This window comes from Aristolochia californica, unplaced genomic scaffold (genome assembly GCF_029961685.1).
Source record: "Aristolochia californica isolate CCGP_79_NKW_82.1479 unplaced genomic scaffold, dmAriCali1.0.hap1 SCAF_10, whole genome shotgun sequence".
NCBI lineage: Eukaryota > Viridiplantae > Streptophyta > Magnoliopsida > Piperales > Aristolochiaceae > Aristolochia > Aristolochia californica.
In genome coordinates this window covers 6,349,367-6,373,702 of record NW_027181771.1, presented here as the reverse complement: position 1 = coordinate 6,373,702, position 24,336 = coordinate 6,349,367, and the positions used below count along the sequence as shown (strand labels likewise).

The 24,336-nt window shown below is 37.1% G+C and overlaps 1 protein-coding gene across 1 annotated transcript; it reads left to right on the top strand.

The window, feature by feature from the left end:
- Positions 1-20,227: 20,227 nt before the first annotated feature.
- LOC137942677 (uncharacterized) lies at positions 20,228-21,661 on the top strand. The gene has a single exon (XM_068788409.1). It carries the CDS (start codon positions 20,359-20,361, stop codon positions 21,064-21,066), a length of 708 nt encoding a protein of 235 aa, XP_068644510.1. The 5' UTR covers positions 20,228-20,358; the 3' UTR covers positions 21,067-21,661.
- Positions 21,662-24,336: the final 2,675 nt, after the last annotated feature.

The window sequence follows — 24,336 nt, the reverse complement described above, 5'->3', positions numbered from 1 at the left end:
TTTCATTTCTCAACTTACAAATGTATGAAGAATGGAGTTCATGTATCTCACATTCTGCGATGAGCCAATCATTTTATTTTTTTATGTTCTTCTAATTTGGAGGAGCAATCCTCTTTCAAGGATTCAATTTCCTTTGTCTAGTTTTGATAGTTGTCATCTTAAGTTCTCAATTTCCTTTTGTTTTCTTTTAAGTGGGGACATAGATTCATCAAGTTGTCTCATGAGTTCTTCATTGTCCAATTTGTCATAACTATCACAATATGAAGTCTCATCTCTATCTGAGATTATGTTCCTAACTATGCATGATTGCATACAATCTTCAATGCCTATAATGTCACTACGTGTAGTGGACCTGGAGTGTGAAGAATTAGATTCAATGTTCCTAGAAAAATTAGATTCTAGTTTACCTCATAGATCCATAGTTGATTTACAAGATGAAAAAAAAATCTAGCTATTCAACATTTAGGAACTAAGAATGAGTTCCATAGCCTTAGTAGTACCATCAACTTTTGCAACATCTAAGTCATCTCAATCACATACTTGTTTAGGAATAATCCAGCCCTTTACATTTTAGGGGGGGTTAGTCCACAATGAAGTGGAATGGATTCCCCCCGCATTACCTAGTTCATCCCACTTATGGCGTTAGTGTAGAATGACATAAATTGAAGTGAGATTACACCACTTCATTCAGTCAAGCAAAAAAGGGGGAAAGCTGTTTCCCCCCTATTTTGTGATTCATTCGCTTTCCACGCGAGACAACGTCTCTTCTTCCCCCCCCGAAACAAAAAAAATCTCCTCATTCGCTCTCTTCTCCTCTCCCTTGACCTCGACCTTCGTCTCTTGACGATTTTTTCGCCCCATCTGCTTCCTCTCGTCTTCGCTCTCTCTGCTTTCTCTCGTCATCGCTCGATTTTTTTCGCCCCATCTTCTTCTTCTCTTCTACGCATTCCACTCCTTTTCTCTCTCGGCCTCATTCTTCCCTCTCCCTCTCTCGTCTTCCTCTCTCTTTTCCCTCTCGGCCTCCCTCTCTTCTCACTCTCGGCGTCCCTCTCCCTTCTCATTATCACTCTTCCCTTACCTCCTCCCACGATTTCCTTCGATTTTACCTATTCTGTTTGCGATATCCTTCGATTTCCTTCAATTTTTGACAGTTAGGTGTCGATTTCTTCGATTGGGCTTAGATTTCCCCATTCAGCGGTGGTTTTCCCAAAATTTCAGAAGGTAAGCCGAAACCCTAGTTTTTTTTAAAGTAATTCAGTGTTCTATTTGATTTAATTTTAATTTCTGTGCGTAATTTATGTTGGTTGTGGCCTAATTGTGGGATTTAGGGTTGGGGTTTATGGGATTTAGGGTTCAATTTCGTCTTTACAGGGTTTAATTTCGGGATTACAGTTGGGGTTTGGGAATTTTAGGGTTTGAAGGTTATTTAGTCTTTAGGTCTGGAATTAGGGTTTATGTTTTTTTTTTAAAAAATAGGGTTTAGTGTTTGGGGCTTTTAGGGGTTTTAAGGTCTAGGGTTTATGGTTTGGGACTTTTAGGGGTTTTAAGGTCTAGGGTTTTGGAATTTTAGGGTTTTTTGGACTAGCGTTTAGGGTTTGGGGCTAAGGGTTTTAAGGACTAGGGTTTAGGGTATACTTAGGGTTTAGGGTTTAGTGTTTAGGGTATATTTTAATTTGTTTAGGGTTTTGGGTTTGTTTTTTCGTTGTTCTAGTCATCTGCAGTGAAATTAGTTCGATTAATTTTGAAATATTTTACAATGTTGTTGAATATGTTTGAAGTGCTATTGAATGCTCTTGCCATGTGGTGAGGAGATTTTGGAGTTTAGGGTTTCCACCACATGGTCCAGTTCAAACAAGGCTGAGTCATTTAAACAGACGTCTATTAGCCAACGAAACCCGACCCCCATCATTGACGATATACGGTTCGTAGTGACTACAAAGTCATATGGGGCTCTACCAAGGGTATTCGGTGAATTTGGACTTATGAGTTTGTTTTTGCATTGTTCTAGTCATTTGCAGTGAAATTAGTTCGATTAATTTTGAAATGTTTTACAATGTTGTTAAATATGTTTGAAGTGCTATGAAATGCTCTTGTCATGTGGTGAGGAGATTTTGGTGAGCGACTTAATTGGCTTAAATACTGTGCTGGTGAAATTTAGTCAATTGTTTTAAATACACTATGTATTTTGGGACAATTGTTTTAAAGTTTAATTATGTTTTTTTAATTATGAATTTATAAGATATATCATTGATAGATTATGAATGTTATTATGGTTAAGATTTGGGTTTTCATGATTGTTGTGTTCTTATTGTGTGGATGAATATTGTGGGTGTGTGATTGGAGATAGTTTTATATAGGTGTGATTGAAAATAGGTTATAATTGAAGATAATGGTATATTTTTGTGTTTATGACATTTAGGAAGAAATTAATCGTCATTATGATTGGAGATAGTTTTATATAGTCGTCATTGTGGTTGTGGTGATTGTATTTGCAGGTTTCCATGGAAGACAAAAATAGGAATGCAAGATGCGTCGTGCATTAGAATCCACAAGAGCTGCACAATTTCGAGATGCCATAGCAACTAGCATGTGGAGTGATTATTAGTGGTTGTACTTTATTGCATTTGAACATGTATGTTGTCGTTCGTATGTACTAAACTAGTAAGTTGATGATGTTAAATGCACGAACTCGTTGTTAAAAATTTATGTTAATTATATTCGTTTTTGTTATTTTATATTTTTTTCACGTGTTTACAATTTATTCTAGTCACACGTAATTAGTATATTAATTTATAATAAACTGTAATAATTAATTGGTTTAATTATCCAATTGCTATAATTAATTAAACAAATGGTTTTACATTTTGTGTTAATATTTTATTAATTATTAATACGTAAAAATAATTAATTGGTTTAATTATCCATATAATTTAACCATTAGTTTTTCATTTTGTGTGAATATATTATTAATTAATAATATTTAAAATATATATTATGTTATTGATAAATTAATATATTTATTTATTTATTATGTATTTTTATTTTTTTATTAAAATAGTGAGTTTTAATTTTAAACTATATCTTATGTTATTAAAAAATAATTTATTTATTTTATTATATTCACTTATGTTATTTTTAACTTTTTTATTTATTTTAAATAATTTATTCTAGTCACACGTAATTAATATGTTAATTTATAATAAACTGTAATCATTAATTGGTTAAATTATCCAAATGCTATAATTAATTAAACCATTAGGTTTTTTATTATATTCTCTTATGTTATTTTTTAATTTTTTAATTAATTTTGTATAATTTATTCTAGTCACACGTAATTATTGTTTTAATTTATAATAAAATATAATCATTAAGTAATATAATATAATTTTTCATCAATTAGAATATTAATATATTGTGGACTACACGTTAAATCATTTATAAGTTTAGTAACCGCGTTTATTTTGGTTAGTTATATGTTTAAGTATATGTTTTATTTAGTATATTATAAAAGGTTACTCATTCTCTTCTTTATATCATACTTTTCATTTGGGGGCACTAAAACTGGAATTTGTTTTCCAGCCACTTGAACTCGTCTACACTAATACCCAAAGATGAGTTGAAGTTGAATCAATTTATTTCACTTCAATTCAAGTTTATTGGGAACTAACCCCCCCTTAAGATAGAATGAAGAGTCCATTGCTTATTGCTTCCCATAATTCAAATCCAATGAATTGTTAGAAAATTTTCATTCTAATGTTCTTCTAGTGGTATTGTGAACTATCAAGCATGGGTAAGGAAAAGAGATTGTAACCCTCTAAGAACATAATTTCTTCTTGAAATGGCATGAAATCATTTGAATGAAATCAAATGTAGTTTTTCTTTTTTCAAACAATTTTGGCCTGCTTTGATACCAATTATTGGCCCATGTGGCTTCTCAAGAGGGAGGCGAATTGAGATTCTAAATTAAAATTTAAGCACATGGAGTGCTAAAGTGAAATATAAGACAAGTGATAAAAAACACACACTACAAGGAGACAATAACTTTTTGTTTTTGATATTCCTCTAATGGTAGTCATCACTCAAGAACCTTTGCTTGAGGAACTTTTACTAATATTCTCTATTAGCTGAAATTTTCAAGGAGATTTTAGGCTCTCTTTAATCCCCTATTGAACAATTTGATCTCTCTCTAAGAGATTCAATACAAACTAGATTCTGGCTCTAGTAAGCATTTCCTTTCTTGATTTCGGGCTCTAGAATGCCAATTCTTCTAGATTTAACGGATTATAGAACCATTATCAAGAAAGTTAAAATTATAAAAAAGTAAGTCAAACTTATAACTTTCTTCTGGAGAGATACCCCTTCTCCTAGTGTGCTCCTAGCCTCAAAATCTTTAAACACGTGAACTGAAATATTTAATGGAACTTTGAATGCAAAGAATGAGAAGAGAAAATGGAGAGTTTTTAAAAATTTGTAGTTTTCCTCTTCAAAAGGGTAAAATAAAAAATTTAGCCCTAAGATATTCTTTTCGAGGTTAGGTAAGCTAATGTAAGCTCAACTCTTTGTCCTCCATGATTTTGGGGCTATTTATAAGTTTTCCAGCCAAACTAGCACTTTTTCCCCTTTTACAAAAAGTAAAAAAAAATATTTGATTGATCACTTAAAAAGTATTATCAATCAAGCATATATAAAGCCTATATTTTTTCTCCTTGTGCTTATTGATCGATCATGGCATCAATCAATGAGTTTTTAACCTTTTAGAAAAATTATTGATTGATCGACCTATGATCGATCGACTTATTTCGATTGATCGATCATGCTTGATAGGACTGACTATGTAGAGTTCTATATGATCAGTCATGAAACAAAATATGATTTATAAGACTTTTTAGTCTCTTCCTCACAACATTTTGTATGATCAATCATGTTTGAGCGAATGATTGATCATGAAACAGAGTATGATCGATCATGCTTTTTAGCCTCTTCTTGGCTACATTCTATATTATCGGTCACACTTGAGCCAATGATTAATGATGTTATATAAATTTTGCTAGACTTCATTTTGGATGATCAATCAGGCCCATGTAGGTTGATTGATAATGCAATATGTTAGTGTACTATTTTGACAAAGAATGATATAGCCTATTCTAAGAGATTTACCATTGTAAAATATTTCATACTCTAAAGCTCCATAACATAATTGTGCTTAGAAATCTAGGTATGGTTCGTTACATAGCTAGATTTCTTGAGATTTTATATTTGACTTTGAATCTAAGTCTTTAAGTCTTCAGGCTTCTTCTTTGAACAAGTTCTTCTTCTAACAACAATCTTGAATGTGTTTTTGTTTTGAGTCTTGACTTGACAACTTGATTGATCATTTTTTTGTCTTGACCTTTTGCCATAAACGTTGTAATATTTGTGCTGGAAGGCATGTGTGTAAAATACACTAATAACACCATTAGTCGTACACTTTCAATCTACCCATTCTGTTATCATCCATTTAATGGAGACCTTCATGATTTTACCATTGGTTTTGTTACGATATGTTAAAATGTATATTCAATGTAATTTATATTCATAATTGTTGTATAATTTGGGATATGTATATAGGGTTATTTGATTAGGCTTAATGGGATGAGGGGGTATTGTCTTGGGCCCATGGGCCATTTTGTAACAAGAAAACCTAAAGGATATATATTTAATGAAAGGGGAAAAATCTCCAACGGACAGAATTCTGGATTTCGTCGTCGTGTTTCGTTTCGCTGTGAAACCAGAGAGCTACGATCTCTCTTGTGGATGTTTGGATTGTTCCGTCAGTCCCTTGATCTTGTTTTGTCATGGTATCAGAGCTCTGAAGAGTAACCCCGACGTATTTCTCGTCCGACGACCTGTGTTGTCCGACCAATTTTTTTTCTCTTCACTTCGGCATTGATTTCGGGCGCTGTTAGAAATATTTGTGGGGTGGTTTCGTTGCCGGACGAGTTACGGGGTTCCGTTACCGGAAAGGGGGTTCTCGCCGGAAGGGGAAACGACCCGTAGAGGCTCTCACCGGAAGCGAAAACAAAAGGGGTTGTCGGCAAGTATTTTCCGAGCTCGGAAACGTTGTGGTTCCGTCGTCGGAAAAGCTCCATCGGTGGTTTCGTTGCCGGAGAAGCTACAGCACGACGGAGGTTCTCGGCAAAAACTCGCCGGAAGGGAGAACGAAGGTAAATTTTTTTTTCTCCCGCGCGTTCATTTCGTTTCGGGTGATTAATTGGCATATGGTCATTTTGCAATTTTAAAATCTTTGGGGGCCGCTTTGAAATTTCTGAACGATTGGGGGCCGCTTTGAAATTTCTGAAAGATTGGGGGCCGCTATGAAATATATGCACGTTTGGGGGCCTCTTTGAAATTTATGAAAGTTTGGGGGCCGCTTTGCAATTTCTCAAAGCTTGGGGGGCCATTCTGGCATTTCTGAAAGTACGAGGGTGCTTTTCGAATTTCTGAAAGTTTGGGTGCCTAATTCGAATTTCTGTTAACCTGGGGGCAACTCTTGGATTTCTGTAAGTATAGGGGTCTATTTGCAATTTCTGAAAAGTGAGGGTTTACTTGGAATTTCTTATCTTGCGGGGGTGCATCAGGAATTTTGCTAGATTCAATTTTATCATGTCAGCAGATAAGTCCGATTTCGTTCCTATTCGGTTCACGGGCAAGAACTACGGTACTTGGGAATTTCAGTTCCGGCTATTTGTTCAGGGAAGAGGTTTATGGGGTCATATTGATGGGAGTGATCCGGCCCCTGGCGATGCTGACGCATTGTCAAAATGGATCATCATGGATGCTAGAGTAATGACTTGGATACTTGGATCTCTTGAGCCTCACCTAGTCCCAAATCTGAGGCCCTACAAAACTGCCGCAGATATGTGGAATTACCTCCACAAAGTTTATCGTCAAACCAGCACGGCCCGTCGATTTCAAGTTGAATATGAACTTGCAAATTTCACCCAAGGCAGTCGTTCGATTGAAGAATATTTCTCGGGCTTCCAAAATCTATGGGCTGACTACACTGACATTGTTTACGAGGATGTCCCTGCTGCTGCTCTCTCTGCTATGCAAGCTGTCCATGACACCAGTAAACGGGATCAATTCTTGATGAAGCTTCGTCCCGAGTTTGAGATTGCTCGATCACATCTGATGAATCGTCATCCGGTGCCGTCCCTAGATGCCTGTTTGAGTGAACTTCTCCGGGAGGAGCAGCGCCTTACTACTCAGGCTAGCATGACACCTCGCGTTCAGGATGATCTCTCGGCTCCTGTAGCTTATGTAGCACAAGGAAGGCCTCAGGGTCGGGACACCAGTTCTGTTCAGTGCTTCCACTGCAAGGTTTATGGTCACTTTGTTCGGGACTGCCCCAAGAAGTCGGTTCTATTCTGTAGCTACTGTAAGAAGCCGGGTCATCACATCACCGTTTGCCCTACACGACCTCCACGGAGGAAGCCTACCGCTTATCATGCATCCATTGGTACATCTAGTTCTACCACATTGCCACCTGCTGTTTCAATCCCTATCATTCCTGTTCCACCAGCACCTGCCAGTTCCACCACTCTCACTCCTGAAATGGTACAACAGATGATCATTTCTGCCTTTTCTACTTTTGGTATCTCAGGTAAACAGAACTTTTCTACTCACCCATGGTATTTTGATTTTGGTGCCTCTAACCACATGACCAACAATGTGGTATCTCTTTCGAATGTCCGAAAGTATGATGGCAATCTGCACATCAACACTGCTGATGGCAGCACTCTGCCTATCAGTGCTGTTGGTGATCTCTCTCCATCTTTAGCTGATGTCTTTGTGTCTCCTGACCTGTCGACAAACCTTTTGTCTGTTGGTCAATTGGTTGATAAAAACTGTAATGTTCAGTTTTCTCGCTTTGGCTGTGTTGTGCAGGATCAAGCGTCGGGGAAGGTGATCGCGAAGGGGCCTAAAGTGGGCAGGCTATTTCCACTTAAAGTCTTTCTATCCACTGTTATTCCACATTCTCCTGTACTTTCTTTTGCTTGTAATGTTATTGGATCTGGCCCTAAGTTGTGGCATAGACGTCTAGGCCACCCAAACTCGGCTGTACTTCGTACATTATTTAAATCAGGTTTATTAGGCAATCAAGATTGTATGTCTCGTGACACGTCATTTGATTGTTCATCATGTAAACTTGGCAAAAGTAAAACTTTATCATTTCCGCATCATGCCTCGCATGCTTCCCACTGCTTTGACCTTATTCATAGTGATGTTTGGGGAATTGCTCCTGTTATCTCGCATGCACGCTTTAAGTACTTTGTCACCTTTATTGATGACTTTAGTCGATTTACCTGGGTCTACTTCCTACGAGCTAAGTCTGACGTTTTTGTCGTTTTTAAGAGGTTTCTTGCACTCATTGAAACCCAGTTCTCCGCTCACCTTAAAGTACTCCGCTCTGACTCTGGGGGCGAGTACATGTCGGCAGAATTTCAAGAATTTCTTCAAAACAAAGGCATTATCTCTCAACGTTCTTGTCCCTCGACACCCCAACAAAATGGTGTTGCTGAGCGCAAAAATCGTCACCTTCTTGATATGGTCCGCACCCTTCTCATTGAATCATCCGTTCCTCCTAGGTTTTGGTGTGAAGCTCTCTCTACCTCCGTCCATTTAATTAACCGCCTGCCCTCGCCTGTCTTGCATCATGTCTCTCCCTTTGTTAAATTATTCGGTTACTCTCCGTCCTACACAGCTCTTCGGACGTTCGGTTGTGTTTGTTTTGTGCATTTACCTGATCATGAACGACATAAACTTACAGCTCAATCCGTTATGTGTGCATTTCTTGGGTATGCCGGTGTTCAAAAGGGCTATGTTTGCTATGATCCTCAGGCACGTCGAGTCCGTGTTTCTCGGAATGTGGTCTTCTTTGAAAACCAATATTTCTTTCCATCTCAAGTTACACTTCCGTCTACCTCTTTGTCTAGTTTGCCGAGCTTTGATGAGCCTCAATCCACTGCTTCGCTGCCCTCTTCCCCTTCTGACCTAGCGCTTGCTCCTGATCCTCCCTCTACTTCTGCTCCCCTCCATCTTCGTCGATCCACACGTAGTTCTCACCCTCCTGACCGATATGGTTTTCCCTCCCCTGTATCTCTGGTAGCTACTTTGTCTTCTATTTCCATTCCTTCTGGATATAAACAGGCCATAGCACATGCGTGTTGGCAAAAGGCCATCCAAACTGAACTACAAGCGCTAGAGGAGAATCACACCTGGGACATTGTGGCTTGCCCTCCCACTATTCGGCCTCTTGGAAGTAAGTGGGTCTTCTCTGTCAAGCTGCGTTCCGATGGATCATTGGATCGGTACAAAGCCCGCCTTGTGGCCCTGGGGAACAGGCAGGAATATGGGATTGATTATGAGGAAACTTTTGCCCCAGTTGCCAAGATGACCACAGTCCGTACTATCTTAGCCATTGCAGCCTCTCAATCTTGGCCATTGCATCAGATGGATGTGAAGAATGCTTTTCTCCACGGTGATCTGCAGGAAGATGTCTATATGAAGCTTCCCTCGGGTATGTCTACATCCTCTCCCGATCACGTCTGCAAGCTACGACGTCCTTTGTATGGGCTTAAACAAGCCCCTCGGGCTTGGTTTGAGAAATTCCGTAGCACTCTTATTCTCCACCGGTTTACCCAGAGTCAGTATGATTCCTCCCTCTTTTATCATAAGTCTGTTGCAGGCATGGTCATTCTCTTGGTTTATGTGGATGACATCATCATTACTGGCACTGACTCTGGACTGGTTTCCACGCTTCAGAAGGTGTTGCATGCCACTTTTCATATGAAGGATCTTGGACGCCTCACCTACTTCTTAGGGTTGGAGGTCCATCACACACTTAAAGGTATTTTCTTAAACCAACATAAGTATATTCAAGATCTTATCACACTCGCTGGGTTGGAGGACACATCTTCGGTGGCTACCCCTATGGAGGTCAATGTCAAATATCGGAAAGATGAAGGGACTCTCCTTGATGATCCGACTATCTATCGACGTCTAGTCGGGAGTCTCATCTACTTGACTACTACTCGCCCGGACATTTCCTATGCTGTTCATAAGGTCAGTCAGTTTATGGCATCTCCTCGACATCTTCATCTTGCGGCCGTTCAGCGCATCATCCGCTATCTGTGCGGCTCCCCTGCTCGTGGTTTATTCTTTCCTACTGGCTCTGCGCTACATCTGGTTGCCTACAGTGATGCTGATTGGGCAGGGTGCCCCGATACCCGTCGATCTACTACAAGCTGGTGTATGTTTTTAGGCGATGCACTAATTTCTTGGAAATGTAAGAAACAAGATCGAGTGTCCAAGTCATCTACCGAGGCCGAGTATCGTGCTATGTCTACTGCATGTTCGAAAGTTATTTGGCTCCGTGGTCTTCTTGCTGAGCTCCAGTTTTCTCAGCCCTCCTCTACACCGCTTCATGCAGATAATACAAGTGCTATACAGATTGCAGCCAATCCGGTTTTTCATGAGCGTACCAAGCATATTGAGGTTGACTGTCACTCCATCCGTGATACTTTGGAGCGCCGGGTAATATCTCTACCGTACATTTCTTCGGATCTTCAAGTGGCCGATGTCTTCACCAAAGCATTGTCTCAATCCCGACATAATTTTTTGGTTGGCAAATTGTTGCTGGTTGACTCACCATCATCAATTTGAGAGGGGATGTTACGATATGTTAAAATGTATATTCAATGTAATTTATATTCATAATTGTTGTATAATTTGGGATATGTATATAGGGTTATTTGATTAGGCTTAATGGGATGAGGGGGTATTGTCTTGGGCCCATGGGCCATTTTGTAACAGGAAAACCTAAAGGATATATATTTAATGAAAGGGGAAAAATCTCCAACGGACAGAATTCTGGATTTCGTCGTCGTGTTTCGTTTCGCTGTGAAACCAGAGAGCTACGCTCTCTCTTGTGGATGTTTGGACTGTTCCGTCAGTCCCTTGATCTTGTTTTGTCAGGTTTAAGTGTCTCATGTTGGATCATGCTAATATTAAATTTTTTGCAATTGGTGGAACAATTGTAAGGCTTCCACTAGATTGTTAGCTTTGGGTTTTTAAAAACTCCATTAGACTTGAAGACTAGTGGTTTTGGGCATTTTCCCCCTCTTTTTTGTGCAAAATGAACAAAATACCTTGATATATAAAATTGCAAAAAATAATCCTATATGCTCATACTTATATTATTTGAATTAAAGACACTTTGTATGGTCCGTTACAATATGTTTTTAGATTTTATCAAAATTTACCAAAACACTCCTACATAGAGAAATTACAAAAACGCCAATTTCAAGTATCCAAATAAAAAAAAGGTAATCTTATAGTCTTTTAAAACTCTCCCTATGTAATTATCTTCTTCCATGGTGGGTTGAAGGAGAGTTGATGTCCACCCCCTCAATGGCCCTCTAGTGAGGTAGGCTAATTTGGGAGTTGTAAACCAACAAACCTTCATCTACCATATTGCCTCCATGACAAGATGCCCTCTTATTTTTTGTGGAGGGCATTGCCTTCCTTTAAACCATAGAGAGAGAGGGTATTTTTCTCCCCTCTCCTCTTTGTTGAAGATAGAGAAGGGGGAAGGAGGAGGATCCCCTCCTTTCATGAAGGGAGGGCCTACACCCCCCTTTGTTTTTCATGGTGGGTTTGGAGGGTTGATGTCTACCTTCTCAATTTTTCTTTATGGGTGAAAAATAAAATATTGATTGAATATAAAAGGAGAAGGGAGCTCTCATCCTCCCCTTGTTCCTTGGTAGAGGAGGGGTTGGTACCCACTTCCCTCCTCTACTCAGCTATGCAAGCTCCTTACCTCGTTTCAAACTTAAACCCTTGATGAGGTGAGATTTCTAACTTTGCTCTTGTCCTACCCTAGAAGTTTCCACTGTATCCTTGTCACATCCTCATGTAATCTAGAAAATGCTTTTAAAAAGATATTTTTGTTTTATTTTAAAAAAAAATATTTTGGTAAAAAAAATAAAAAATTTCTAACCATACCTTCTCTTTTTAAATTGTTTCTAGTGGTATAACACCTAGACTATAATCTCTGGAGAGAGGGGGGGGGGGGGGGGGGGGGGGGGGAGGGGAAGGGTAGGGAATAAGTGGAATAAGTGTTCCATTTAATTTTAATCTTAATATTACATGCGATTTATAATTTTAACTTCAAAACAATATGCTAAATCAATTTCATATTCAAAGGTGCATGCATAAGCATTCAAATCTGGAAGGAACATATACAAATTTTATAGTGGTCACAATTATATCTTAAATTACTAATCCCTGCCAAAACACCTCAAAGTTCCATTACTATGTTTTTGCTAAGTGGCAATTACAACAAATTATCTCTACGACCAATTAAAATATTGCCCATATCAGGATTTATACCACTCAATTGACCACAACAACCTACTTATATACACTCACCCTCACATTTTTTACAACAACAAATTACACAACCAACCTAGGCCCATAAAGGGATTTTCATAACATTACTATATAATCTTGCCTAGATCCAAGAATGAGAATTTCAACATCATTTGCTTACATAAGAACTTGCAGCTCTGCAATAGCAATAGCGAGGATTTTCAACATATTCCCTTGAATAATTTGACAACTGTTAAAAGATACCTACATATGTAGGGGTGGCATGAGTAGTAAATAAGGAGAAGTTACATAGAGATGGAATAGAATTATAATTATTCATGTTGGTATATGTTCTTTTATGTCTTTTTCTTTTGAAGCATGTAGCCCTAAGGGCATTGTAGACATTGTAAACACCTTCTCACAACTATAAATACAACCTCAACGCATGGGGTAGAGCATTCAAGCCTCTTCCTCTTAGCTCAAATTTGTCTATACACGTCTCTCTCTTTTCCTCTTCTTTCTCTCGCTTGGTTTCTTCTCTCCTCTCTCCCATGAGCTAAAGTTCCTCCCTTCTCTCCTTCCCTTGAGATCTCTTGGTAAGTGTTAGGAATTAGATACCCTAATTCCAAACTAACGAGAGCAATAATAATAAACACGAAAGAAAGGAGAAATACACGAAAAAGCACAACAAGATTTATATAGGTTCACCTCAAAGTGAGACTACGTCCTATCTTCCGCCGCTGAAGTAATCCACTATGAAGATGAAATACTTTACAAGAGAAATCGCATACTTAAAGATGTTTCTCTCTAACCTCTTGGGCTGGAACTCAAGATGCTCCTTGGTATAAGATGATTAAAACCCTAATAGCGGCGCCCCTCCAGATGCCCCTCGATCTGCGACCAACTCAGTGTAGGGTGTTAATTAGGCTCCACAACTTAATAGTAAATTCCTCTCTTGTCTTCTTCCCTTGAGATCTCTTGGGTTTATGTGTTGGCCCTAGAAATCAACATAGTATCAAAGTGGAAAAATATCTGAAATGGAAAAGGAGAAGAAGATGGAGAGGAAAGGGGGGAAGAAGAAGAAAAATAAAAAGAAAAAGAGGAGTTTCTTGTTTTCCCTTTAGTCTTCTTTCTGTTAGAGTTTGTGGTTTGGATTAAGTACTTGGCTTTTCGCTACCTAACAGATCGATCTTTTGGGTAGTATTGGCTAGGCATTTGACATGGTATCAGAGCCAGGCACCACGTTCCGTGTTCAAATCCCAGAGGGCAGCGATAGGAAACTGGGAACGATGGGTGTTAGAGTTTGTGGTCTGAGTTAAGTACTTGGCTTTTCGCTACCTAACAGATCGGTCTTTTGGGTAGTATTGGCTGGGCGTTTGACACTTTCCAAATTCTATTTTTTCATTGTTTTTTTTCACTATCTTACCATACATTTCATATATCAAATGATATACCATCGGAAGTATCTTTGAGTCTATTTTTCAACTAAAAAATAATTGTTAAAATCATATTTTTTTAAAGAGAAAAATCGACATATGAAGCAGAGAAGGTCAAACAACAAAAAAGTTTTGAGTATCAGCCAAAAGCCTCAAATTTCAGAACAATTTGTACTAACATGACTGAGAATCTATATTGAAAAATATCTCAAAAGAAAGCTATGTGAGTTTTCTTTCTATCTCAATAATTTTTTCTCAATCTGATCTTTCTAGAGAGAGATATCCACATTGGAAAAATCAAAGGTCATGCTGGTAACCTGTTGGATGCAAAAATTCAAATTTAAGCTGAATTTATTGCTTCACTTTTTGAGTTTCTAATGTTAGTAATTTCCTATTTGTGTTCAAAATCTAGTCAAAATCTATTTGAGTATCTTTCCTTCCTTAAAAGCTTTTTTTTTATCTCACATTACATTAGTTTTCTTAAGAGAAGCCTTTCCCATTATGAGTTTAGTTTCTTTTTGAACAAAGTCTGAAATTTTTTATTTAGAAAGTTTTTTTTTAATTCTAGATTCCAAATATGTGTCCTAAATCTCCCTTATTACAAAATTTATCTTTTGTAAGATGGGTCACATGACCAAGGAAAACGCACATATCTAAGAGTACTGTAAGATGGGCCTAACCACATAAGAAGTAGGACCCACCATGATTACCACAAGCTGGCATCCTTATCACATAAGTTGGAAGATCAAGAAGGACTCACAAAGATAACCACGAGCTGACATGTTTATTTTATGGTCACGTCCTAGAAGAGTTCTAGTTTGAGTAATGTTAGTCTTTTATTTATATTGTGTTATTTAATTATGCTAAGACTTATCTTTAAGTGTTAAAGTTTGGGTGTAATTGGACTCTACTACCTTCCTCTATAATAAATAGAGGTTCATGTACTCCAATTATAATAAGTTAATGAAGCTAATGAAGTATTTTCTTTTTTCCATAAATTCAAGATGGTATCAAAGCAGGTTCTGTGAGTTGACTTGGTCAACCCACAAAGATAACGAGATCAGTTTCTCTAAACCCTAAACACTATGTCTAGGTTCGAAGTTATTTTTTTCAATCCCTACACCCGTAGTTTTTTTTGCATTTTTAACCTCTATACTGAGATTTGGAAATTGAAAATATATATTGAAGGAAATATATTTGAGTCTATTTTCCCAGTAAAAACGATTTTTTTCCAATTGGAGTTATCTACAAAGAGAAATCGATATTTGAAAGAGCAAAGGTCAGATTGCAAAAGATGTTCGAGTAGCAGCAGAAACCTTCAACTTCGGAGGTATTTTATGCTATCAAGAATGAGAATTTATATGGATATATATATATATATATATATATATATATATATATATATATATATATATATATATATATATATCAAAAGAAATATCTGTAAGTCTTTTCTCTTAAATATTCAACCAATTTTCAATCGGATTTATCTACAAAGAGAAAATCCATATTTGAAGCATCAAAGGTCAGATCGAAAAAAGGTTCAAGCAGCAGCAAAAATCTTCAACTTCCAAGGTATTTTATGCTATCAAGAATGATACTTTATATACAGAATTATATATCAAAAGAAAGATATATAAGTTTATTTTCTTACCCATTCAACCAATTCTCTATCTGAGTTTTTTATAAGAAGATATTGATCTTGGAAGATTCAATGGTCATACTGAAAAAAAAGGAGAAACGGTACTTAATTCGGTCAGATGACAGAGACCAAAATCTATCAGATTATTTATCTTCTGATAATTGTATTTTATGAAGAGAAGTTATAATTGAATGAAAGGTATTTTAGTCTAGTTTTCGAAGGAGAAAATTTTATGCCAATCTGATCTATAGTTAAAAATATATTCGCATTGGACGAATCAAAGATCATGCTGGTATTCTGTTGTATTGAAAAATCCAAATTTATGCCCATTGTTTTGCGTCACTTTTTGAGTTGATATATCAGGAAAATATCTCACTTCTCTCTGGTTTGAGGGCTTATTTATACATCTCTGTTATTTTGTCTTATTGCTACATCTATGATATTTGGTTCAAGCTGGGATCACTGCCATTACATCCCAACTTGAGGGGGAGAAGTAGAAGAAAAAGGTATTTTATTCTAGATGTTGTGGATTAAGTTTATGTGACCAAAATATTCAAGATAGGGGGAGCACAAATGAAGCTTGTGCATCTAAGAAGAAATTTTTATATTGGATAATTTCATGGGTTCTTTTACAAAGTTTATTATTTGGTTCATGTTATATGTGTTGGAAGATGGTCGTGTTATATTCCGCTACAACTATTATGTCTCTTTGGGGACAATATTATTGAAGAAGAGGTGGCCTCATACCATTATTTATTTGTCCCCGTAAAAAATATAAAAAATGTGAACTGTTGGGATTCCATGACGGATGAACTTAATACCCCGCCAAAAATATAAAAAATGTCAATGGTTGGGATTCCATGACGGAGGAACTTAATACCCAGTAAAAAATATCAAATGTCAATGGTTGGGATTCCATGACGGAGGAAATTAATACCCCATAAAAAATATCAAAAATTTCAATGATGGAGGAACTTAATACCCCATCAAAATATAAAAAATGTCAATGGTTGGGATTCCATGATAGAGGAACTTAATACCCCGCAAAAAATATCAAATGTCAATGGTTGGGACACCATGATGGAGGAACTTATTATTACATTTATGTTATACCCCCTTGAATTGGCCAGTTGGGCTTCATGGAAGAGAGAACCAGCTTGAGGGGGTGTGTTGGAAGATTGGATGACTACCATTTTATACAAAAAGATTCTATACATCATTTGCAACAAGCTGGGAGTTCTTGATGTTCTCTCACCCCCAGCTTGAGGGGGAGTGTTAGAAGATAGGGCCCAAGCCCACACGACCAAGGAAGGCCCACATATTTAAGAATATTGTAAGATGGGCCACACGGCCAAGGAAGGTCCACATATCTAAGAGTATTGTAGGATGGGCCCAAGCACATAAGAAGTAGGACCCACCTTGATTACCACAAGCTGACATCCTTATCACATAACTTGGAAGATCAAGAACTCACAAAGATAACCACGAGCTGACATCTTTATCTTATGTCACGTCCTAGAAGAGTTCTAGTTTGAGTTATGTTTGTCTTTTATTTATATTGAGTTATTTAATTATGCTAAGGCTAATCCTTAAGTGTTAGAGTTTGGGTGTAATTTGGACAAAGGTAGTTTTATTGTAATTGGACTCTACTACCTTCCTCTATTATAAATAGAGGTTCATGTACTCTGATTATAATAAGTTAATGAAGTCAATGAAGTATTTTCTCTTTTCCATAAATTCAAAAAAAATAATTGCCTTATATGAGTAGTCAATGTTTAGAAAGTTTCCATTATTATATTTCATCTCAAAATTTTCTTATTGAAGGTTTTTTTTAAAGTTTATTCAATTATCATATTCATAGAGGAATTATTTTTTTACCTCCCTCTTGAGTAAAACCGGGTAACTTTTTATCTACTTATAGGTCTAAATATGCCTCCTTCTTACTTGTAAGTATGAGGAGCTACATTGTGCACTTCCTTCCTTTTGAAGTATGAGAGTTGTTGTCTTTTTATTCTCACCTTAATTCCTCAAAGTACTTTCTTCAATTTATTTTTGTTAAAACCACTTCAAATCAATGCCTATGGACCCACTACCTAAAAAATATAGAAATGTGCCCAACATCTAGCTTTAGTGAAGTCTTTTAATCTTCACCCAAAAAGTAATTTGTGTTTGAGCTACCCTTAAAAGTGAGTATTCTCTTTGTTGTGCCCTAAAGTTGGGTTGTTTTCTGCCTTTAAAATTGAGCAGAGTATGTTTCAAACTATGACCATTTTAGTTTGTGTATGTAATTTTGTCGTACGACTAGGAGTGATTTTTCTTTTCTTACCATTATATTGTGCAAGTTGGGTTTCTTGGTAAATAACAAAGAGTTCCTCAGCTTGAGGGGGAGAAGTAGAAGTGCATGAAAGAGGTAACTAATAATAAAAAATTTCACGTGTTGTGGTAATCAAATTTTATGTGACTAGAATATCCAAGTAAGGGGGAAAGTAAGATGAGCACAAGATGAAGACTACAAGCAAGATGTCAACAAGAACAAGATTAATAAAACCAAGGCAATCAAAATTTCTTTTTCAAGTCACACAAGATTAGAATTTCTTTTTAAGCACACAACTTTCTGGACCAAGATTATTTGCAAAGTGAAGTTACAAACACCAACATAAAAGGGAATGTTAAAAGACACTTACGTGTATAGGAGTAGCATGGTTAGTAAATAAGGAAAACTTTCTTAGGGATGATAGAGAATTGTAATTATTGAACATGGTGTATGTCCTTTTATGTCTTTTTTCTTTTGAAGTATCAAATCCTAAGGGCATTGTAGACATTGTAAACACCTTCTCATAATTATAAATACAACCTCTAGGCATATGGTAGAGCATTCAAGCCTCTTCCTCTTGGCTCAAATTTGTTCATACACATCTCTCTCTTTTCCCCTTCTTTCGCTCCCTTGGTTACTTCTCTTCTCTCTCCCAGGTGCCAAAGTTCCCTCTTCCCTCCTTCCGTTGAGATCTCTTGGGTTCATGTGTTGGCCCTAGAAATCAACATTATCTTTTTATATAAGAACTTGTAGCTCAATAGTAGTAGCAACAAGGATTTTCAACATATTCCCTTGAATAATATAACAACCAAGTAACATCTTAAATTCAAACATGATTTTATAGTAGCTACTTCTCAACCATGCAAGCTTCTTTCAATCAATTTTGCCTTGCCAAGGCTTGACCTAATACAAATACCTCTCCAATAGACAAATTTCACAATTCAAGCTCAATGAATAGATACTTCGATCCTAAGTATTTATTCTATGTAAATAGTAGCTCAAAGGGTTCTTGAATAATAGGATTTCAAAATTTAAGCTTGATAAAATGGATTAGTTTCTCAAATAGGGAGAATTTATATAAGCAACTTAATATAATATATAATTTTGAAGTTTAACTCACGACTAATAATATGAACTTTAACGAACGATTTCAAAGTGCAAATGTATAAGTTTTGTGTGATCGATTAAGTTCAATTAGAATATTTTAAAGTAAAAGGCACATTGAGGCTTAGATTTTATAATGCAGCCCTCAATTTCAAAGATCATGTAAAAGTCCGGACAAACCAATATGCTAAAATGTATAATAGGATTTCAAAGTTAGGGAGCAAATATTCTAGCTTGAGAAATACAAAGTAGAAGGATTTCAAGGTGTAAACTTGAAAATACTTGGCAAATTAATTTCCACAATTGATTTCAAAGTATAAGAGTGCTTCAGACTGGTCATTTTTTCTTAGGAGCCAAGAGCCATAAATTTGGGGCAAAATCGATTTAAATAGTTGAGTTCTCAACGTTACCCACTGAGCTCTGAAAGTGACTATACTTTTTTCTCTCTTATATTGTTTAGATGGGGATGATCCCGAACTACTTTCTTTGCATGATCTTGTTTTCTTCTTTTCTTTTGTTGGCTTCTTGTGCTAGTTGTTCAGATGTCTAGGCAAATAGGCTTCTCAGAGCATTTTCTTCTTTTTATGTTTGGTCGAACATGAGGGTACGATTTGCCGTGTTGAGATCCAATGCTCACTAGGATGGCATTGCTAGATTGTTGGGTTGGTGTGCTTCCTGACGTGGTTGCTTGCTTCCCTGTTTGTATGGCCAATTCAGTTAGTATTCAGGTGATCAAATAGATATCCTTTTGGACTTTTGGAGTTGAAAGACATATCAAATGTATATAATTAGTGCCTTAAGTATCTATTATCATCAAAGCTATCTTAATGGGGATCTTAAGACCAACCACCAAGTTTAATCAAATTCTATCTATTGTCCAAGTTATGGGTGTATAAGAGCTTGAGGAAGAAAAAACTTCATTGATCCGTAATTACCGATTTAACCCACACCCCCGACCCAATCAACAAATGTTTTTATGTATGTGAACCCACGTTTTGGTGAACTTATTGGAACCATCAATTCTGATGTCACATTGTCATCAATGCACACATTATTAGATTTAAATCAATTGCTTTAATTGTGTTGTTTCCTGTTCTGTGCAGTCTCTTTAATGAAAGATGGCCAAATCAGCCAGTTTCCTGTTCAAAATAAAGTGATAAACAGCAGATGCACCCATTTATGTTCAATTGGCTGGCATTCATGGCAAGTGGGGCATTATAAGAAAGAAAACCAGTCTGCTCTGCTTTGGGTTGTCTTCTAAGGGCATTAAGGAAGCAATGCAGATGTACATTCTACTTCATTCTTCCACAGTGTTCCAGATGTTCATCTGTATTTCATCCCTCTCTCACCTAATATCAAACCCGGCTTTCCGATAACATATTCTGTAAAAAAAAACGCATATTTCCTCTAAACGTCGGCCGCCCTTGCTTTTACTCTCGGCATCATGATTCATGGGGCGTATAAAAGAAAGGAAAGATGCTGAACAAACTGGAGACCTTCACTTCCATTCTTCTTCCATGGAAGGGACAGAAGGGGATAAAAAACAGAAACAGTCGAAGAAATCCGCAGCCAATCCTTCCTTCAAACTCAGTTCTGAAGTAAAGGGTATCCGATTCGGGGGCCAATTCGTGGTGAAATCTTTTACTGTTCGTCGTGCTGCTCCCCTTGAGCTCCTGCGCCTCCTCTCTCTGCCCCCTCTTTCCTGTAAACAGTCTAATTCGATTCCTTTCCCTTCCACTATCACCTTCTTGCCTACCAACTTCACCATCCTAGCTCACCATGCGTGGCACACACTCACCCTCGGCCTCGGCACCAAAAAGTCCAAAGTCCTTCTCTTTGTCTTCGACTCTGAAGCCATGAAATCTGCGGTCGATCGAACTTGGCCGTCGGCGATTCCTCTCGGGGAAGTGAACAAGAAGCTGATAAGAGGCCTCTCTGGGTGCGAAATGGCTCGGTTTAAATTCAGAAAAGGATGCATCACTTTCTATCTCTATGCAGTGAGGCATGTTGGGGTCGCGGGGTTCTCAAGCGCAGAAGACCTTAGAGCCATTTTACAGTCTCTTGTTGCACTGAAGGATTTCTTGGATCATACTCCCATGCTTGCTTTGCCGGCACAGAGGAACATCGGATTCTCGCCCCCGGTGGCTATGGCTCACTGAGTACATCATTCTATCCCTTTCTCGTATCTCTTCCTGATCACTCAAAGGTGAGAAATTTCTATTATTTTCTCTTCCATCTCTTTTCTTCTGTGTTACCAATTCGCGGCTGATGGGTGGGCAATCCAAAAATTCATTTTTACTGTATTTTGAATATTACGAAATGGGAATGTCTCAAGAGTGAGTAGGAGGAAGAACAACTGTAAAATTGCTCTTTTCTAACTCTATTTTCTCCTGTGATTCTGCTCTTCTTCTTGAAATGATCGCTATGTATGAGCATGTGAGCTTCTTCTTTTTCTTCATCCCATGTATGAAATCTGCAACAGAGACATGTGAACAGTTTTATGGTCTGTGGCAATGGCCCTTGTGGCTTATTTTTAGTGCAGATAATCAAACTGGCAGTGGAGTTCTGTTATTAAACTGAATTGGGTAAGCAAACTCATACAAGAAAAAAGAAATGGGGTTAAATAAAATAATGGGTGGTTGGAGGGATGATGGAGACATGGTGGAAAAGCTGGTATAATCATCAAACAAAGCAAATTTCTGAACTTTATAAAGCTATGGAAGCCTCACTTTCTTCTAGGTGTCTATAATCATTACATGGACCAGGCTATGGCATCTTTGGTGTACTTAACTATCCACAATTGAAATGCTTGTTGTGTATTTTGCATATCAACTCCTCTCATAGGATCTCAACTTGAGACTTTGTATGATTTGGTTCATGTTTTATAAATAATCTCCCGGCCAAAACATGTTTATTTCAGATTAGGTTGAGATCAGATAACTTGTTTACATTGAACTATATAAATATTAGATATCATTTTTTAATCGATTTAATCTGTCAACAAGCTCCATGGACTGCTATTTCTCTTCCTTTTGTCCCTTTGAATGTTTTCTAGAGACAGACCTAATTCATCGAATAGATTTGCTCACCATTCCAGAGTCTCTGTGGCTCTGGCATCCTCACTATATTCTCATACTTGGGGCTCACAAACAACCAACCACCTTCAAGGTTATGGGTTGGCCACCACTAAATAATTTACTTAAGAAAATGAAAAAAAAAAGGGCACTTCAGACTCCCCTCCACGGTATTCATTCTTTGTCTTTGTTTCCCCTCTTCAAGATTCTTCCTCTATATCATTCTTACCTGCATAATCTTTGAAACGGTTCTCTTTAATATTTTTTGCATGCAAGCCTTATGTTTGTTAAGGTTTTCAGAATCTTCTAGCTCTGTGTTATAGCTAGATTTACTCTGTACCATGTAAAAAATTTACAATCTGCATCTTTAACTTATTATTGAGTCTTCTGTCCTTTCTCTAATTCTATCCCAAGTCTCAACCGAGAGGGATGACTGTGGAATCAAGACAATGAGTTGTCTTCTGTTGGAGTCAAGATAAGGAAAACATGTCGTGAGGGTCTCTTTTTCCTCAGAAAAGGATTTGAGAGGGATCCACCAAATTTTCCTTGGTGGGAAGACTTCAAAGAAAGGTTTTCTCCATCTGTTTTCCAGTGTAGACTTCATCTCTGAGTTGGCTTAGAACCTGAGATGGTTAATTACCCATCCTTATCATACCCCATAAAAACTCGAAGGAGATGTTCCAAGGGAGTGGCAGCTAGCAATGTATTAATGATGTACACGGTGGTACTAAATACCTTGTTCTATAAATTCTTGGGAACTTGGACTGTTTAAAAATCATGGGTAGACCCATTTTGTATTACCTCGGCGAGCACCGATCATTAACACCATTTTGTTCAGGGGTGTAAACACGCAAACACTAGTAATGTATGAATAAAACACACATTTGACTTAAGAAATACCATCACTCCATAAGATAGTGAGCACTGATCATTAACCCCATTTTGTTCAGGGGTGTAAATACGTAAACACTAGTAATGTATGAATAAAACACACATTTGACTTAAGATACTCGTCACTACCATCACTCCATAAGATAGTGAACACTGATCATTAACCCCATTTTGTTAAGGGGTGTAAATACGTAAACACTAGTAATGTATGAATAAACACACACATTTGACATAAGATACTCGTCACTACCATCACTCCATAAGATAGTGAGCACCGATCATTAAACCCCATTTTGTTAAGGAGTATAAACATGCAAACACTAGTAATATATGAATGAAACACACATTTGACATAAAATACTCATCACTACCATCACTCCATAAGATAGTGAGCACCCATCATTGACCCCATTTTGTTTAGGGGTGCAAACACGCAAACACTAGTAATGTATGAATAAAGCACACATTTGACATAAAATACTCATCACTACCATCACTCCATAAGATAGTGAGCACCGATCATTAACCCCATTTTGTTCAGGGGTGTAAACACGCAAACACTAGTAATGTATGAATAAAACACACATTTGACATAAGATACTTGTCACTACCATCACTCTATGAGAAGGAAATCGGTTGAAGAGAGAAAACTTGAGACTTATGTGTATAATATACGAAAATGATCATAGATTGCACTACCATTGGACCATATATATTTGTGGGAATGAATCGTAAAATGTGGGTATTTGGAGTTTTAGATAGCTGACAAGGAAGTTTCAGAAGTTTGGATAATTGAGAATTGGAGCAGACAAGAACTACTACAACCACACAATGGCTCGGTCAAAAATGTAATAGATAAGTGGGAAAGGAATTGAAGTCAATAAAAAAACATGACTAAATAAAGCTTCAATATAAGAGCAAGGAGCGTCCTTGACCATGTTCTTCTTAAACACATGATCCTCAAGAAAAACAAAATGGTATATCTAAAATTGGAGATGACAGAGGACATTCTTGTGTTCTAGTGGACCAAAGTACTAATTCACAAAAGACCTATGTGGGCTCGAATAAAATCAATATTTGAACAATCCCTCCCTGCATAGAAGCTCAATACACATCATGAATGTTCGAACATTGGTAGTCTAGTTTGTCATAGAGGAGGATTGCAAGCCTCAAATCAGCATATATGGGTCGTCAAATCTTATAAGTGACTTACCATTTTAATCAATAGCTCAAAACGAACAATTTTACGTATTTTTTTGTAATCTTTTAGCAATATTTTGATTGATCTTTGTTAAAGGATAAAAGGTCGTCTTTTCCTAAAAATGCTTATTTTTGGAGCATTGGATTTTTTTTCATTTAAGCAATTTTGAGTTGAGCCTTTGACACAATGGTCACTTAGTATTCCAAACATCCTTTCAAGCCTATTCTCATGTTTGGTGCTATTTAATTTAAAATAGGAGATTT

Bases quoted from the DNA above. Each gene is read 5' to 3' on its own strand.
- LOC137942677 (XM_068788409.1), top strand. From the start codon at position 20,359: ATGGGGCGTATAAAAGAAAGGAAAGATGCTGAACAAACTGGAGACCTT.